This window comes from Lepidochelys kempii, chromosome 7 (assembly GCF_965140285.1).
Source record: "Lepidochelys kempii isolate rLepKem1 chromosome 7, rLepKem1.hap1, whole genome shotgun sequence".
Lineage (NCBI taxonomy): Eukaryota > Metazoa > Chordata > Testudines > Cheloniidae > Lepidochelys > Lepidochelys kempii.
Genome location: NC_136386.1, coordinates 83,018,706 through 83,038,521, shown reverse-complemented (window position 1 = coordinate 83,038,521; position 19,816 = coordinate 83,018,706). Strand labels below are relative to the sequence as shown.

General features: G+C 42.8%; 1 protein-coding gene across 4 annotated transcripts in view; it reads right to left on the bottom strand.

The window, feature by feature from the left end:
- Nucleotides 1-19,816, bottom strand: part of PSAP (prosaposin) — a 41,164-nt gene that overhangs the window by 10,865 nt on the left and 10,483 nt on the right. For 3 of the 4 annotated variants that reach the window (XM_073353540.2, XM_073353542.2, XM_073353543.2), the window contains exons 2-8: nt 10,190-10,326; nt 8,776-8,850; nt 8,362-8,487; nt 7,583-7,777; nt 6,096-6,239; nt 5,420-5,476; nt 1,068-1,184 (exon numbers count right to left, since the gene is read on the bottom strand). In XM_073353540.2, coding sequence (XP_073209641.1) covers nt 1,068-1,184; nt 5,420-5,476; nt 6,096-6,239; nt 7,583-7,777; nt 8,362-8,487; nt 8,776-8,850; nt 10,190-10,326 — 851 coding nt within the window. The remainder of the gene's footprint in view (nt 1-1,067; nt 1,185-5,419; nt 5,477-6,095; nt 6,240-7,582; nt 7,778-8,361; nt 8,488-8,775; nt 8,851-10,189; nt 10,327-19,816) is intronic. The other variant, XM_073353541.2, reaches the window with a different exon arrangement.

The following is a 19,816-nucleotide window of genomic DNA, read 5'->3' as shown; positions in this document are numbered from 1 at the left end:
AGAAAAGCCTGAGCCGATCCAAGCCCTGCTGCCCTTCAGGGAGGGAGGCAAAGCCAGAGCCCCACTGCTCCAGTGTGTGTGTGTGTGGGGGGGGGGGGGTGACGACGCAGGCATGGGCAGGAGGGCTATAACCTGAGCCCTGCCAACCAGGGCTGAGGACCTCAGGCTTCAGCCTGGGGCTGGGGCTTCAGGCAGTCTAAGCCAGTCCAGGCAACCCCATTAAAATGCGGTCCTGACCCACTTTGGGGTCCTGACCCACAGTTTGCGAACCATTGATGGAGGCGATTTTTCCCCATTCCAATTACTTGGATTCTATTATCTGCATTGATTTTTAAAAAGCTACAAAGCTCACTAGGATCTTCAGGACCAAATCAATTTGAGCTACAAGCATCCTCCAGTTTCCTGTACCAGAGAGTCTACTGTGAAAGACATTCTTCTTAAACTGCCTATTTCCAGTGCATTGTAACTATCTGAAAAGACTTCTCTTTTGGGCTAAAGTTTCTCATCCTTCACCTCAGACAAAAGGTGATGGGGAACTGATTTTCAGAAAGTTTGAAAAAAATAAACATAAACTGAGCTGATTGAGTTACATGTATGAATACGGTCTTTTTAAAAAGGTAAAAACATCAAAAGCATCCAACACCAAACATAGGCTAAACTTCAATTTTATCAAAGATTTAGCCCTCAGTAAGGCCTAGTGCCTCTAATAATGCTTGAAAAAAGGTTGTTCAAAATTTGAGCTATGAGCAACTGAAAGACGTCCTGGCCATAGTCTAGTACTGGACTACAATTCATACTTGACTGAAGATTAAAATGGTTCCTCATAGCTTTGTTTTGTGCCTGCCCCAAAATGCAACTCTCCAGAAGGAAGCAGTTTCTTAAACTAAAGACACTAACCAGTGATGGTCAATAGTTTTTAATATGCTAGGAGACGCGTTATTCTGTGCACTGAAATGGAAATCTGAAAGTCTGCATTCATCTATATAGCTTTATTTCATCATCTAGCTCAAGTAGCCTTGGTCCTTTTACAAAAAAAGCAGCAGGTGGTGTTGAAAGCCATATCTTACCTCCTCCACAGACTCCATCTTCACTTCATGCATCACTTTTGCTGGCACCAGAGTCAGGAGGGGCACAGATTTCAGGGAAGGACAGAATCCAACCAAGACACAGATATCCTTTGGTTGCTGGGAGAGAGATAGACACATCAGCTAAAGAGAGAATTTAAGAGATTCCACACAGATTCTATTTAACCTCAGACTCCATAAAAGGGGGAAAAAAGATAGGCCAGAATTGAAAAAGCAGTAATACAACAAAAGGAGCTTTAAAAGTGCAAGAAGATTGTTCTCAAAATTCAAGTACTGTGGAAGGAAACAAAAGTTTTGGCCATTACTGTTTTAGTCAGGACAAACTGATCAGGCTTAGTAATTTTTAATCTGAAACTACTGGGGATTTAGGGCTCGTTCTTAGGCATTTTCAAATGACCAACCCCTTAAGAAGACATGCATCATCTTCAGTTGCCAATGTGACCACAGTAGAGAGGATATTCTGTTATTTTCCCATTAATCTTATGAAGGTTTGAGTGAAGTACATATTTTATCTGGACTCTAGAGTTTGTGCAAGATCCAAGAAATGCTGGGAAGTTCAATATTGATTGACATCCAGGAAAATCAACTATTTTCTGTAAAAAGTATCTGTTACTTTCACTAGATGCCGTGTTATGTGATTAATTCTGTAAATAAAGTGTTGGCATGAAGAGATGCTTCCAACAAGATCACTTTTATGCAGTTGTAACATACTATCCCTACAGTAGCAGGGAACGTAGCCCATGCTTCTCTAATTTATCAAGAAATGCAAAAAACAAAAAAAGTGAGGCAGAAACCAGTTATTTGTACATAAGGCTTTGAGTATCTGCAAGATTTATACTCTAAAACCCAAGTTACTAATCAAATCATAAAGAGGAAGGAGCAAACCAAATAGAAGCAAAAGCTCTTGATCATTGGCAAACATGGCTCTGCAAATGTAGGTTCTGGTATTGAGCCCCTCCCTGTGGTACAAGAGGCATTCTGCTACAGCTCTTTGCAACAGTGCAACTATTCCAGCTCAGCAATCCCTATGATGGTGAATGGATTACAGCAATCTGCTCCAATCTGGCTGCAGCACAGGGCAGCAAAGATATTCAAATGGGTACACCAACAACTCCCCTACCTAAACGTTAATTAGGTATTATAGTGGACACTTAATATTCCTACACCAAAGATTAGAGGGGGGGAATTTCTTCTGTTTATTTTGTGCATTTTACACTCTTACCAACATCCCATGTGTGTTGATTCTTCACAAAGCAATAAAGGACAACATTTTTTCTTTACACTGATTAAATTTCAAAGTGATGCTGCCTGCTTAAGAACTTGCGCCTACATGACAGTAACCAAGTGAATGAACATAGTTTAGCTGATTCTGTGATCTTTGTGCTCAGACCACCACTGGTGGAGAACAAGTCAGCAAGACTGGAGCTATTGTCTCTGTAGTTCTACCCACCACAGACCATGAACTAATATACACCAGAACTGGAGAGCTTACTGTGTAAAAGGGACTGCATTCTCTCCCACCCACACCCTTCATGGGCATTTCCCACATACCTGGAATCCAGAAAGAAGAGTTTGTGAAGGGTTGGGGGAGGGAGCATTGAGATGAGAGGGGAAGAAGGATGGAGGGGCCTCTTAGGCCGATGTCCATAATGATCTGGGCTGAAATTCTTAAAGACTAGTTTATTCTCTGAACTAAGACACTTCCTGCTCCACTCTTCTCCCAAGTTAGGTTTACTACTGTTTGCTCCATTCGGTGTATGGTTAAGAGAGGACTAGAGAAGGGTCGGAGGAAGTGCTATCTGAACTTTAGTAGAACCCAGGACCCTACAACCTGCAGCACTCGAACACTCATAGCCGTAAGTGCACTTTATGATGCCATAAAAGCGTTTAGAAACATGCCCAAAATATTTTCCCCCTTTAGAACGGGAGGTTTTTATAAGCTAATTTCCTGTTTGACACCCACAGATGTCACTAGAAGTCCTTTGAAACTGGTGGTACTACTAACTATTAAAAAAAGACTAAGGCCAGACATGTGAAACAGGGAACAATTGTTCAAATAGGATGCCTCATGCCAACACAGTGAAAACAGAGTACTTACAACAGCATAGGATACTAAGTGAGAGGGTTGTGTTTCCAAATAGGTTTTTGGCAAACTCTCGTCAGCACTATAGGCTAGCAGAAAAAGCAGATGTGGTCACACTCACAGACTGCCCCTCTTCTCCCCACTACACGGGCAGTCTGACTATCAAGTAGTCATAGAAAGGGAGATAAAGTGTTTTGCCATCTCTATCCTCTAACAAGTCAAACAACTTCAGACAAGGGAGGTTTACTGCTTCAATGCCATACAGTTTTATTTATCGTGCCCCTCGCCCACACGACCTCCATGCACAGGTAGAAGCAATACCTCAGACAGAGAGCACCACTTCAGATTACACAGATTCAGGTCAGCCCAGCACTGCTTTTAGTCGAGTTCCCTGGTTCATGCACTATAAGCAGCGTTTCAAGGTATTAATGCTACAGCATCACCACATACATGCAACATGTTCTCGTTGAAACATGACAGACACAAGGTCTCCCCCAGGACTTTTCTAAATAGGAAACTAAGGCACTGGAGTGGAAATATGAAGGCCCCCCGTATCTTCTTCCCAATGCACATACTGTGGCTCTCTTCAACTACTGCTCTGACCTATAAAGGTTATCGTAGAAGAAAACCAGTCACAGCGCTGACTTCATCTTAGAGCTCAAAGACTCAAGAGTGAAACCAGAAACTGATTAGAGGCAGCATCAAGATTTTCCTGCATCTTCACCTCTACCCCAGGAAAAGCAATCCACTCCACTGGTGGTTCCACCATTAGGTTGGAATCTTAATGGAGAGCCGATATCAGAAGCAGGAACCATGACCCATTCATTGGCGATCTCTCCCCCTTCTCTTTTTCACTCCACCCCCAAACATCCCTTGTATCTGTCAAAGCTGACTGCAGTCACACCACATATACAACTAATTAGCAAGAGGTGAACTACAGCCCTATAGCTGAAAAGCAAGGCAACACCATAGGCAAGTTTCTCACATACCTGGTCCTGCTGTTGATAGAGATTGGAGACAGAGAAAAAAAAAAGAAATGAAAGACATAACAGTTTGATTAAAGCAGTTGAGCAGCGTATATGGTTTACAAAATCTTGCTAGTGCCCCTACCTCTATGCATGAGGTAGGCGGTGCAAGGACGACCCTTCATGTAGTTAATTGCTCACTCCAGAATAGCTTGTAGCACATTAGACTTTTTCAAGCTATCACATTTATAAAGCACCCTGGGAAAGACTACATCCAGACAAAATGTAAACACTGCTCTGGGCAAACCAGAATGTTAAATGCATTCATGTTCCAATTTTGAATTGAAAATTTGAAGCCAACTCTAATTGGAATGAGCATTTTAATTTTCTTTCTTGCATAGAATGTGTGTGCCCTTAACTCCTGAAAGTCACTTCTAACTGACAAACTCCAAAATAAGAGGCCCACAATGTATACTGTTGAGACACGCTGAACACAATTTAAGTAAGGTTTTTTAAAGCGAGATAGCATGTCTATTGCTTAGACCAAGTGTTCAAGTCAGTCATGGGCTCCATTTAGAGATCTACTTTGCCAGTGAACGTATCACTTTGGACACATCCCAGTATCTCGGTTCCTCTATTTTTAAAACAGAGATAATAAGGCTTACCACTCTTTGTAAAGTGCTATCTATGTAAGCTGTTGCAAACAAAAATGTGTTTTTGTACACAATACCCATATCAATGGAACAACAAATTTCTTCTCCACTGCATACACCCCAATCTCAGATGCATTAGAACTTCAGCTATCTGAAGCCCCACTCTTCTCACAATGCTTACTACTGTGTAGATGTGCCACATCCATTCCAACCACCAGGTTTTGTTATCAAGTCAGGCCCCTGGGAAGGACCAGCTCTGGTATCTGTAAGAAGCATTTTTGGCATAGAGAAGAAAAGAGTATACACAATGGAAGATTTAAAAGCCACTTATTACATGCACTCTGAGGTCTGCAAGAACAAAGATGTCTGTGTATCCGGAGAATGGCTTAGACAGATACATAGGGGAAACAGCTAAAGAATGAATTCAGACTTTAGTCACCAAGTATACGAATATGACTTGATTAAGGATCTCAAGACATCAGCTATGAGGTTTATGCACTTCAAAATGAATCTGGAGGAGTCCTGATGACCTTTAGCAGGCTTAGGGTATTAACATTCTCCAGAATAATGTAAGAGGAAGCTACACAAAACAGAAGTTATACCAAGAGGAGGTTTGAGGTCATATGCTCTTACCATGTGCATCATCATTTGAATAGCCAAGTCTGAATACTGGGAGATGTAGTCCTTGCACTGTGGGAGAGAAATACAGGCTAGTAAACAAAACCACTTTACCCATACATGCAACTGTAATGCCACATTAGGGTGAGATTACATACATTTTGGAAAAATCCAAAGCAATGTTTCCCACAAAAATTAATTTGCCCCCAGCCTATTTTGCCACACGTTAAGTAAGCAGTTGTCTTTCAAGAAACTGTAAGCACACAATGTGGCACTTTTGGACATAGTCAAACAAAATTTCTTGACTTGTGTACATCACGTGTTCCCCATCACCCCATTTGGTTATTTAAATGAAAGAAAAATATATTTACTATTGCAGCATTACCTCACCTGGTAATTGCTATTAGCGCAGAGATTACTTGCCACAGTCCTCCAGGCTTTTCAAAACATTAAGATGCTTACCTTAGTGAGGATTTAATTTTGGGAGGAAAGGAAGTAAAGCTTTTTTGGATCAGAAAGCTTATGGTTTGTAAGAGCTGGGCCAGCAAATTAAATCCAAAAGCTGCACCTAACATTATCTACCTTGTTTCTACCAAATATAAATCCCACTGAAAACTGACATTTACAGAGGCCATTTCATGTCTCCACTATGGAGAATTTCCTTAATCAACCAACAAGATTATTTTGTTACCAGGTCAGCTGCGGCAGGTCCCAAGCGGTCACACTCCTGCTTGGCATGAGCAATTAAGGAATTCACAAAGGATGAGTTGGTCCTCACAGCTTCCTGAACATCAGTGACTAGCTGAACACAGTCTTTGCACACATCCCCAGCCCCCTGAAAAGGGAGAAAAGGAAAATACTACCTTAAAGCTGGTTATGCAGGAACATCTGCCAGACTTGTGTTGCTGGTATCAATTACCACTTCTATGATAAGAACTTTAACACTTCTTCTAGAAAGTACTTTATAAAATCATTAATTCTACTAATACACTTCAGCTAATGGAGTAACTGACAGGAATAGTCGGTCATCACTGTGTGTGCCAGCCATTTGAGGGGAAATGAGGTATACACATTGTCAGCAGGTGTCATAGCTATTTGCCAACAGCACAGGAATACTGACACTCTTGGCTCTGGAGGGGAATGTTCAGATAGTCACAGGCCATTCTGCCTCAGGTCCTTCCAGTCTGTCCTCTGCAGCAACTTGTCTCGGTCTACTCCCTATACAACATACCTCATTCCTTCCCTGCAAGCCAGTTCTTGTTGCCTCAGCACTGGACTGAGGTTGCTTCCTCTTCCACAAGAGATCAGCAGGGAGATTCTTTCCTGGGGTCTAAGTAATCTCTTTGCTTTCAGGTCTAGTGCCACTTGGAGAAGCAGTTGCAGGGAAAGTCCTGCTCAGCCCCTCCAGCCCTAGGCTGCAGCATGCTCAGTACAGACAGAACCTTCAGCAAATTTAGTTGCTAAACTCTAATGAGTTTCTACTGAGCATTGCAAACTTAAGATTTTTCAGGGGCTTATAACTTGGCCAGGTATGGGCGTTTTTTCACTAACAGCAAAAAAGCATTTCCCTGCCAAATTTCAAGCTTTTGTTTGAAAACCTGAAGAGGTACTAAAACTTCAAAAAAAAAAACCAAACAAAAAACACCAAACCCCAAACTTTCAGTTTTTAGTGGTTTATTTGGTGGTGTGTGTGTGTTTTTTTTTTTTTTTTTTTTTAAAGTGGGCAAAACATTTTTCCCCCTCATCCCATTCTCTGAAACAGCTGGGCCTTTTTTGTTGAAATTTTCAAAGAGAACAATTCTGCTGGAGGCGGACACCTGGCCTGGAAGAGTTTCATCCCAAAGAGTTAAAGTTCGGCAAAGTTATAAGCAACTAAAAAGCAGGATCCTATAATGGAAAGCGTCAGGCAATCCTAATTATAGGCAGTATCATTACCTCGGACTATAACAATGCAGAAGACAAATCATAAATATTGCATAGCCAGCAAAAGGGCTATTTCACCCTCATATGTATAACAGAATTTATTTGTAGTGTGGCATCCACTTAGTTAAATGCATGTTGGTTTCCAAACTCCTAAAGTTGCCTGTTAACCCAAAATCAATGAACTGTTAAAGACCACTGACACTTGAATGGAACATATTCACTTTTCCTGTGCCTAGAGATACTCTGCATCCTTACCCGAGATTTTTGCTTGGGCTTGTCTTGAGGGTAAAGGAGAAGAGGCACATTAGCCATGAAGGGAGATGCCAGTTCTGAGAAGTCCAGTTCAGGTATCTTGTTGGACTGGAGTGATTTCTGAAGTTTCATTGCAGCAAGGTGCTTCTGAAGGGATTGGCACAAGCAGAGGGCACTGCACACTACTTCAGGATTATCCTGAATATGAGAGAGAAAAAATTAGAAAGACAAAGCACCAGTCTGATGCCATATTCAATCTCACAGGTTGCATGCACCTCAAAAGTGAGCTAAGATTCACTGCAAGAAAGTGGTTTTAGGATCTAAACCTGTTAATTGTTTCCTTGTAATCCCTAATCTGCACCTTCGTGAAATGGAAACTCTTCCATTGGATTATAATGCGACATTGTCTAGGCAAGCGAATACAGCCGGAAAAGTTCTAATTTCTATTATTGTATTAACCCAATTTATATCAAAGACATTTCAGAACATTGGGAACATTTATATTATCAGCAGCAGTGAAATTATGAGATATTGAGAACAAAATTTAACAGGGAGTTTTGGATAACAGGGGTTCAAAGACAAGATCTGAACCTACACCACTACTTAGATTTATTTTCTTTTATTGTAATGACTTAACTGTCTGCACATTCAGGGAGTCCCTAAATCTCATTCATATTTGCTTAAAGGATTAAACCCACTCACCCTACAAGGGACGAAAAACTCAGGGACACGGCATAATTTTTCAATTTAAGGTTTTCAAAAATTATTTACAGTCAACTTACTAACTCTTCTTTGATCAGGTCCATGACAGTTGGTAGGTAGGCATCCACGGTCTCCTTGCACTCAGATACCAGGCCTTGGTCAGGAAGGAACTCACATATCTTCTCGACATAAGAACGGATCTCACCCTATGAGATAAGAGGAGGGTTATTGGCTATGTTCATGCATGTGGCAGCAGAGAGATGAGCCAGTTCTTCATTCTCTGAGAATGACTATACACGATCTGGAAACACTTGAACTCCAAAGTGGGGTGGGGTGTGATGGTAGAGGTCTTAGAGATGCCAGTGTTGACACTCACTGCACTAACTTCTTTCAACACTAGTTTTTAAAAGCGTTAAGCCCCATTTGGAGATCACTCCCCCTCCCTGGAGCATCACCACTACTAAAAGGAAGTCACATAGTGCCCTTAAGCTTACCTCTGTGCTATTGTCCTTCAAGAGATTTCCAGCCACTGTTATAACGTCTTTACATAAGTCACATGGGATGCTTTTCTGAGGAAGAGTAAACAAAATATACTAAGCTTTCCTTGCACATCGCATTTTTCAAGCCTTTTGTGCTTTATTTCCTCTTCCAAAAAGAGTCCAATTCTCTTCCTGTTTGATCCCAAAGTTAAGGCCATTTCAAAATGTGTCAAGTTCCAGTTTCTAGGATAGACTGATGTCAGATACAAAACCAACATACATGGGTGGAAGAAAGCAAAACAATAGCACATCTACTGCAGTAAGAAATATCACTAATACAACGTGTTCTCTCAGACGATTGTGTGAAAATTTGCTTTTGATATGCCCATCTTAGAGGGACTTTCCTGTTCCACCTTCTCCTTCAAGGCATTCAGTCTCTTGAGATTGTTTTTGATTGCTCTGTTTAGGAATTAGGTGGAAAGCATAACATCATTTGATTTTAATGCTTTGTGTTGAGGAAGGAGAATAGAAATAAGATCAGGAGGACACAAAAACTGTAGGCCAAAACTAGTGAGAGTGGGGATCAGATGGACAAATTTTCCCATATCTTTTTTTTTTTTTAATCAACCTAATATGCTGCCTCTGGGGGCACGGTAGTCAATCAATTTTTGGTCCTGTCTGTAGCAATGAATAAAACAAGTGGGTAGGAGGAGGGAACAGATGGTCTAGTAAAACTAGCCAGTCTTGTACCCAACACATTTCCTGATGCATTTATACACAAAATGTTAACCAATTAAGACATACTCTCTCAAGCATACAGATTTGGAAGCATACTGATTGTACCATTATGGAGATGAAGGCCATGGCCACAATATAAGATTTCACAGAAAATGCAGTACCTGGTAAGTTTTAGGACACACCACAGGCATATATACAATTACAATTTTACTTATTTTTCCATTGTGATAGCATTAAATTTAGTGTGGCTCAAGGTGATCTCTGTAGCCATACTGGATGTTAGACAACAGGCGTTAAGTTTATAGGATTCACTCCTGGAAGCATAAAAGGAATTAAGTTTACATAGCTCATTTGGTCTCTGTCCCAGGATGGTCTCTAGGTTATTCTTCCCCATCCTGCTACCTTACAAAACAGTGATTGGACTGACATAGGCAGAAGTTAGCAGAGTGGTCTTCCTTTCCCTCCATAGCTTGCATAAGACAATTCTATTTCTTTTTAAGATCTGAGTTAACGCATTGTAACCAAGTCTTTGATGCAAGAATTTTGGATGGCCTGAACATCTGGAAAAAAGTGTGATTCAAATGGCACCTTCCTCCTCCAAGTCAGACACAAATTTTAGAAACAGTTAAGCAGCACATGAAAATACCGATGAACTGAACAGTAGAGTGGAACAAGTCTCAATTACACTCACCACAGAAGGCTTGTTCCAGACAGTTTGCTGACAGTGTTTCACAGCTCCACATTGTGACGCAGTCCGCAAATTCTGACACCATATCTCAGGACCCTTCACGCAGTTTTTCTCCCACAAGAGGGGGCTTGCCACAGCTGCTAAAGAGAAGTACATTTTTCAAAATTGCACATCTGAAGGTCTCTCATACCCTAAGTAAATAGTTACTCCACATGAACTTCTAGCCCTGGTCTACACTAGGACTTTAGGTCAAATTTAGCAGCGTTAAATCGATGTAAACCTGCACCCGTCCACACAATGAAGCCCTTTATTTCGACTTAAAGGGCTCTTAAAATCGATTTCCTTACTCCACCCCTGACAAGTGGATTAGCGCTTAAATCGACGTTCCCAGCTCGAATTTGGGGTACTGTGGATACAATTCGATGGTATTGGCCTCCGGGAGCTATCCCAGAGTGCTCCATTATGACCGCTCTGGACAGCACTCTCAACTCAGATGCACTGGCCAGGTAGACAGGAAAAGAACCGCGAACTTTTGAATCTCATTTCCTGTTTGGCCAGCGTGGCAAGCTGCCGGTGACCATGCAGAGCTCATCAGCACAGGTGACCATGATGGAGTCCCAGAATCGCAAAAGAGCTCCAGCATGGACCGAATGGGAGGTACGGGATCTGATCGCTGTTTGGGGAGAGGAATCCGTGCTATCAGAACTCCGTTCCAGTTTTCAAAATGCCAAAACCTTTGTGAAAATCTCCCAGGGCATGAAGGACAGAGGCCATAACAGGGACCCGAAGCAGTGCCGCGTGAAACTGAAGGAGCTGAGGCAAGCCTACCAGAAAACCAGAGAGGCGAACAGCCGCTCTGGGTCAGAGCCCCAAACATGCCGCTTCTATGATGAGCTGCATGCCATTTTAGGGGGTTCAGCCACCACTACCCTAGCTGTGTTGTTTGACTCCTTCAATGGAGATGGAGGCAATACGGAAGCAGGTTTTGGGGACGAAGAAGATGATGAGGAGGAGGAGGTTGTAGATCGCTTGCTTGTTGTGAGCTGAGAAACCGGTTTTCCCGACAGCCAGGAACTGTTTCTCACCCTAGACCTGGAGCCAGTACCCCCTGAACCCACCCAAGGCTGCCTCCTGGACCCAGCAGGCAGAGAAGGGACCTCTGGTGAGTGTACCTTTTAAAATACTATACATGGTTTAAAAGCAAGCATGTGAAAGGATTACTTTGCCCTGGCATTTGCGGTTCTCCTAGATGTAGTCCTAAAGCCTTTGCAAAAGGTTTCTGGGGAGGGCAGCCTTATTGCGTCCTTCATGGTAGGACACTTTACCACTCCAGGCCAGTAACACTCTCACAGATATTGTGGAACACACAGCAAGCAGTAATAACAGTGGGAATATTGGTTTTGCTGAGGTCTAAGCGAGTCAGTAAACTGCGCCAGCGACCCTTTAAACGTCCAAATGCACATTCTACCACCATTCTGCACTTGCTCAGCCTGTAGTTGAACAGCTCCTGACTACTGTCCAGGCTGCCTGTGTACGGCTTCATGAGCCAGGGCATTAAGGGGTAGGCTGGGTCCCCAAGGATACATATAGGCATTTCAACATCCCCAACAGTTATTTTCTGGTCTGGGAATAAAGTCCCTTCCTGCAGCTTTTGAAACAGACCAGAGTTCCTGAAGATGCGAGCATCATGCACCTTTCCCGGCCATCCCACGTTGATGTTGGTGAAACGTCCCTTGTGATCCACCAGAGCTTGCAGCACTATAGAAAAGTACCCCTTGCGGTTTATGTACTCGGCGGCTTGGTGCTCCGGTGCCAAGATAGGGATATGGGTTCCGTCTATAGCCCCACCACAGTTAGGGAATCCCATTGCAGCAAAGCCATCCACTATGACCTGCACATTTCCCAGGGTCACTACCCTTGATATCAGCAGATCTTTGATTGTGTGGGCTACTTGCATCACAGCAGCCCCCACAGTAGATTTGCCCACTCCAAATTGATTCCCAACTGACCGGTAGCTGTCTGGCGTTGCAAGCTTCCACAGGGCTATCGCCACTCGCTTCTCAACTGTGAGGGCTGCTCTCATCTTGGTATTCATGCGCCTCAGGGCAGGGGAAAGCAAGTCAAAGTTCCATGAAAGTGCCCTTACGCATGCGAAAGTTTCGCAGCCACTGGGAATCGTCCCAGACCTGCAACACTATGCGGTCCCACCAGTCTGTGCTTGTTTCCCGAGCCCAGAATCGGTGTTCCACAGCATGAACCTGCCCCATTAGCACCATGATGCGTGCATTGGCAGGGCCCATGCTTCCAGAGAAATCTGTGTCCATGTCCTGATCACTCACGTGACCGCGCTGAGGTCGTCTCCTCGCCCGGTATCGCTTTGCCAGGTTATGGTGCTGCATATACTGCTGGATAATGCGTGTGGTGTTTAATGTGCTCCTAATTGCCAAAGTGAGCTGAGCGGCCTCCATGCTTGTTTTGGTATTGCGTCCGCACAGAAAAAAAGGCGCGGAACGATTGTCTGCCGTTGCTCTGACGGAGGGAGGGGCGACTGACAACACGGCTTACAGGGTTGACTTCAGGGAGCTAAAATCAACAAAGTGGGTGTCTTTACATCAAGGAGTATTTCAGGCAGGACTTCACGGAGGGTTCCAATAAGAAATGGTGCACCTAAGTTATCGTTCTTATTGGAACAAGGAGGTTAGCCTGGCCTCTGATTGATACATGGCTAGATTTACCTCGCTGCACCTTCTCTGTGAGTGACTGCAGTGTGATCTAGAAGAATGAGTCCCCTAGACAGGGGAGGGGGGAGAAGCAAATGAGTACAAAACAAATCTGGTCTATTTCTTGTTTTGATCCACTCCATCTATCTTTTACATCTTTGGCTGGCAGACGACGGTGCAGAAGGACTGCATGCCATCCACATCTCATGGCTGCTCGGCAGAAGATGGTACAGTACGACTGCTAGCAGTCCGTATCGCCTGCCCGCTCACCATAAGACGGTTCAATAGGACTGACTGCAGGACTAAAGAGAATGACCTGGTCAAGTCACTCCAAATTTAGTCCCTGCACCCATGTCTGCCCAGGCGCTCCCAGCCGACGTGGCCAGGAGCACCTCAGACATGACGATGACGGCTACCAGTCGTACTGTACCGTCTGCTGCCACAAGGCAAGGGGTTGCTGCTACTGTGTAGCAATGCCGTACCGCGTCTGCCAGCACCCAGGAGACATAGGGTGACGGTTACCTGAGCGGGCTCCATGCTTGCAGTGGTATGGCGTCTGCACAGGTAACTCAGGAAAAAAGGCACGAAATGATTGTCTGCCCTTGCTTTCACGGAGGGAGGGAGGGAACGGGGGCCTGATGATATGTACCCAGAACCACCTGCTACAATGTTTTAGCCCCATCAGGCATTGGGATCTCAACCCAGAATTCCAATGGGCAGCGGAGACTGCGGGAACTATGGGATAGCTACCCACAGTGCAACGCTCCGGAAGTCGACTCTAGCCTCGGTACTGTGGAAGCGCTCCGCCGAGTTAATGCACTTAGAGCATTTTCTGTGGGGACACACACACTCGAATATATAAAACCGATTTCTAAAAAACCGACTTCTATAAATTCGACCTTATTCCGTAGTGTAGACATACCCCTAGAGAAGTTCAATTTGCTTTTTAAAATAGATTTAAGACACCGATTCCTACCCTAAAATGTAAGGGTAGGAATTTATGCAGATTATAGTCAGGTTTATACACAGATATCACCCCCCACTTCCCACCTACTACCAATCCCTACCCATACCTTCAACACAAATAAACGCCAAGTTCTAATGCATACATATTTTTGTATATTTAATATGCCATCAGATCAATTAAACCCTTCTTGAACCAGCTTTCTAAAGTGTGGGTTTCTGAAGAACCACAATGCTCCGACTGGGCTGCTTTATTTCCCCTACTTTTCCTCAAAGTGAATTAAACTTGGAAAACTGATATGGAAAAGCGATGATCCTTTTGAACATTGAACTAGTTAGGGGCAGTATTAACATTTGGGTAGCTGCCCCAATACTTAACCTGTGAGATTATAGTCTTCCCATCAGGAGACCATGACACCAATGCAAACAAGCTAGTTTCATACTAAGGCAATGGCTACATTACCACTTACGATGGCAAAACTTAGGTCACTCAGCAGCGTGAAAACACCATTTCCTGCCCAAACGACAGTTTTGCCGGCATAAGGGATATAGTGCACAGTGCTGGGTTGGTAGGAGAGCTTCTGCCACCCACATAAAATGGTGGCTACATGAGAGATGTTACAGAATCACAGCTGCATCTGTACCACAGTGCTGCTGTAAGGTCTCTAGTGTAGACATAGCCTAAGTCAGCGTTTCTCAAATGTTGCCACAGTGCCATCAGGGACTAGAATTTGTGGACTTTTCTTGCGGCCACAGCCTTTTGGGCTGTGATATTGCAACTGATTTTTTGTTTAACGCAATGTTTGCATTAGATTTCAGAATGGACATTCCCTTGAGTAGAATGGGGAACAGTTCACACTATCAGCGATAGTTTGAGGCTGTCTACAGACTCAGAAAAACAATTTTAAATAACTTTACACCAATGACTGTCTGGAAGATTACGTTTACAACCATAAAATCTAAAATACAAGTTTTCAGAAAAACAAAAGCTTATATTCAGAGTATGATTCTGCAGAATTTCATAGCACTATGTAATCCATCCACAGGCCCTTGCTTATAGGCAAAGTATTTGGATCAGAGCATCTTTAAGACCAGTAAAAGTCTTGTGGAGCTGCTTGCTCCACATGTCAGGAGATTCATATTGTTGAGATTTGGGAATAATAAGAGTGGATTATGTTTTTGGTTGGAATTTACTTTTTGATTCACTAGTGGATAGTTACTGACGTCTATAGATGAGATATCAGAAGCTGAATGTTCTTTTCTGCCCACTGATTAGTAAGGGAAGTGGTCCTCATTTTGCTCCGGAGTCATTGTTTCTAAAGCCCCTCTGTATATTTGTTTGCATAATGCTACCTGTCAAATTTCTATTTGCGTTTAGTGAGATTGGCATAATGGGCTATTAAAACTCAGGTCCCAGACTGCTCCCATCTAGTCAAACTATACTCTCAAATAGATACAACCTTCTGCTAAAGCTCCAGCCTTTTCTTTGACACAGACCTGACTAGTTTTTCTTGTAATGATTTTATGAGCAGTCGGATGTTCCCGCATTCATTTATTATGAGTGAGGTTTAGCATATGGTGTCCAATTTACGTGTCTAATGAAATTTTGATTGAACTTTACTGACTGACAAAAAGAAAATCATTCAACTGCAGTATACTTCTACTAGGCATAAGTTCCCTTAGGAGACCACCTCAGGTGGTTTATAAGATAATAATCTACAGAGGCATTTTTTTCCCCTCCCATTTGCTTAGTAAAACCTTTGATTTGGCAGCTGCTTTGGTAGAGGCATCAGCTCCTGAATGTGAATATATTGCAAGGGAATGGTTAATTATGACATCCCTCTTCCTTGCTTGTGCTGTTTGTTTTTTGAGGAAGTCAGTCTTAGTACAAGGTAAAGCACAGCAACTGCTGCTATGGAGCATGACAAGACAAGTGATATCTGTTACAGACATTTTATTAATTCTTCATTTTGATGGATGTAGGTTTTGTGAGGAAAATATGAGGAGGGTAGGATGAAGATGGGTAGGAAACCAGCACCTTTCAGAGTAGCTTCAGGAACTATTAGATGGCATGTTATTTTAATGGCAGAATCACCTTTTGAGATATTATAAAGTTATTACTAGATACATTAATGGACGATAGGTCCATCAATGGCTATTAGCCAGGATGGGTAGGGACAGTGTCATTAGCCTCTGTTTGCCAGAAGCTGGGAATAGGCAACAGGGGATGGATCACTTGACGATTACCTGTTCTGTTCATTCCCTCTGGCACACCTGCCATTGGCCACTGTTGGAAGACAGGACACTGGGCTTGATGGACCTTTGGTCTGACCCAGTACGGCTGTTCTTATTCTTTTCTCACAATCCTGATTCCCTAAACTTTAGTTGGCCCTAACCATTATTGCATTTACCAAGTCTCAGCCACAGACATTGTGAAAAGCCTCCTCTAATCCTATGGAACTGAAGTACAACTTGTATTTGAGGATCCTTTCATAGCAAGAAAAACCCCAGTTCAGGCAGAAGCTGGGTGACAAACAAGGCTGTCTACTGGCCCCTACTACTGAAACATTTGAAGTAATGAATTCAGAAGTTTTTTGAAAAAGCACAAGTGTAGCAGTGGATCAGTTTAACTAGATAGGGATGATGGCAATACAGTGAATAAGAGCGCTAGATTAAGGGGGTATTAAACCTATTGTGTTATGTCAGTGTAATCTTCTGTGCAGATTTTTATATTTAAAACCAGGCTTTTGATTTTTATTTTTTTATTTTTAAACTAAAGTGCAATAGGCCTGCTTTAAACCAAAGATAAGTCAGAGGGGTTTGCACTGGTTTAACAGGTTTGTTTTTTTAAACCCACCTTTTGTTGAACTAGGATAATTGTGTTTAGATAAGAACTTAGGCATAACTCAGAAACAAGTCCATCAGATCTTTTCCACAAACTTCTTTCTTCAGAATGGTTAAGAGTCAGTCCTATTCTTTTTGTGCCTAGTTGTTTATGTGGCCACTACAACCTTTTGACAGAACAAACATTTGTTAACCACACATGAATCATCAGCTTTCAGCTGCATGCCTTTAATACAAATTTCTGCTCCTTGGCTCTATATTGGACAGGGATTCATAAAACAGGAGCAGCCATGGATTGCTCTATTTGCCAGCAAGGCATGCAAGTAATGAGCATCCTTTGATTAGAAAAAGTGGGAATAAGCATCTTTTTTCAGGTTACCAGGCTGATATAAAGAACACTAACAGAGTGATGCAAGTCTCTTGTACTTCTTACAGTAAGCAAGACACAGCTGTAATAAGATTTAAGGAACACCATCCAATAATTTTATGGTGCAAATAAAACAGAAGACTTATACTGAAAGCCATATTTTCTATTATTGTATCCCTATGCATTTGACAGCACTACTTCCTTTTTAGTGAGTTTCCCTGTTTGCTTGGAAAGGCCCAAAATTTGGAAATATGATTGTAAAAACCACAGAAACTGGTTGGGAAAGTACCCAAAAATACATTTAGCTCATTTTCGGAAGTTGTGTAGATTATAAATTTGCTGCAGTGCTTTTAACAATAGTCTGTATGGACACTCAGATTGAGCCTCTAGGTCACAACAAAGCATCCCCACATAGCTTTTCACCAGTAGCTTTAAAAGAAGTGAACTTGGTTTAGTATCTGCTCTTCACTCCTGAATTCAGCAGCAGAGCAATGCAATGCAATACAAGAGGGGGTATATCAAGTGCCCATCAAGTCAATCATGGCACACAGGACTTTTCTGCTGAAGATTGTTCTTCTGTCAGGTATCAGGAGAAGCCACAAGCTTTAGAAGGTGAATGAACAAGACATTCCTGTGGGGAAGCTGAGGCAGGCGGACAGTCAGCTGCCTAACAGTATCCTTTCAGCTGTAAAGAAGCAAGAAACAGGAAAGCACAGGATGGGAGGCAAGATTAATAATGAAGATATGAACTATAGAATCAGTTGCTCGCAGTGGCTATAGTGATGGTGACTAACCAAATGAGTTTTGTGGACACAGGTCATTGGTTTATTCTAGTTCTACCAATCAGCCTTTAGCTGGTAGCAATGACTACCTCATCTAGCCAAACTCACATTCCCCAACTCTACACTACAGAATAGCCATCTGCAGAATTTCTGTTCCTGGACATACATTCTATATACTCATACTACCCCTTGCAGAACAACCTGAAATGTTAGCTATTACCTTCATCACCACCGGCCATCATCCTGGCACCTCCCAAGGGCTACATCTCTCTCCCCTCCTGCCCACAAGCAGGGATACAACTTTTATAATACGTTCTGCTGGCACCACTATGTCCAATGCCTATTCAGTAGGGGGGTTCTCCCCTCTTCCTTATTTATATTTCCTCACCCTACTAATGTTGGGGTGCCCTTCTCCTTTAGGAAAGTTGAAATAATTAATATACTAATCATATGTCAATTTGTTGCCATGGCACTCTTGCCATCAGACATCTGCAGATGTTCCTATCCTAAAATGTCCAAAAGCTGGTGTTAGCTCACGTTCCTGTGGTTGCCTGGTGTCGTTATGGACAAACTTCCCCTTAAACATTCTATTCCCAATTCCCCAAAAGTCAGGGGTGGCCATTGCACCATTTAAGTGTGGCAAAGTTCATCAGCCTCAAGCCTTATGCCAACAGCTGAAGTCAATGTCTTACAGGATACAGGCCTGTAGGTTTCCTTGCATTATTGCTAATATAAATGCTACAGATAGCTTGATGAGCTACAAGTTCCCCCACTGTACTTCTGTTTCTACAGCTACCAGTTTCAGGATTTTTCTCCCTCTATGTAAGTCTCGTGTTGTAATTGACTATTATATGAAATGCAAGAAGGAAACCCCCAACAGCAAGATCTCTGCTCCTTTTAAGACTTATTTAATTGGGGATGATAGCCAGGAGAAATTTAAAGTTTGTAGTTTATAGTCCTGAAAAGAGTTGCCCCTCTCAAATCCCTATTCTCTCATAATAGCATCTTTCACATGAAAGGAGGAGTGAATCCTCACAGTGACAGCACTAGGTTTGTTACCAGTACTGGACAGGACTGGGGAGAAGTGAGGACAAAGTGCTGTCCGTTACAATCACACAGCTTTTAGTACTTGCTGGATAAACCAAATGAAATTAACCTTTTAGTTATCCAGTGTATTATTTTTGCTGTCATCCACTTTTAGATTTTAATTTTATTTAATTTATTTATTACAGCTTTCATTCTTCTCTTTACAAGAGCTTCTACAACAGTTCCCCTTCCCCACCGGAAACTTTTACAATCTGCTACTTTTTACAACCAGTGGTTTACAGCAAAGCTGTGAGGGATTATGAACTGGGTCAATAAGTAGGTATTATATTTAATTTTGTGTGGACTGGCTCTTCTCCCCTGTCTGCACAGGAGGCCTAGGTGCCATATTTCAGCTCTGCTTTAGAAGGCAGTTCCCTGCTCTCTCAATTGCTTCAGATAGATATGGAACAGAGGGAGCCGTAGGTGTGGACAGGAAGGAGTTCAAGCCTTATGAGATTCCACAACTGAGGTCTTTGGAAGTTGAGGAACAGCTACACATCATCTTGGATCAAACCCCAAAGGTTAAGGTCCAAAGCCATTTCAGGGTATTTCTATTTACACCTGCAGGTTCCTAAAGCTCCTATCGAAGTGTTAGAGGTCAGCCAGGAGAAGTATGGAAGAGCTTCCTTTGTTGATGGACAAAAGGTCATCTACCAGAACAAGTTCAGTTTTAGTACCACACACTGCAGCCTGACTGGAAGAATCTAGAACTCTGGAAGAGGTGCAAGGGGTAGGCTTTGGGAGGGTGTTTGGGTGTAGGCTCTGGGGTGGGGGCCAGGGATGATGAGCTTGGGGTACAGACAGGCTGCCCTGGGGTTAGGGCCAGAGAGAACTCTCCCCACCAGCAGCAGCAAGCTCCAGGGGAGGG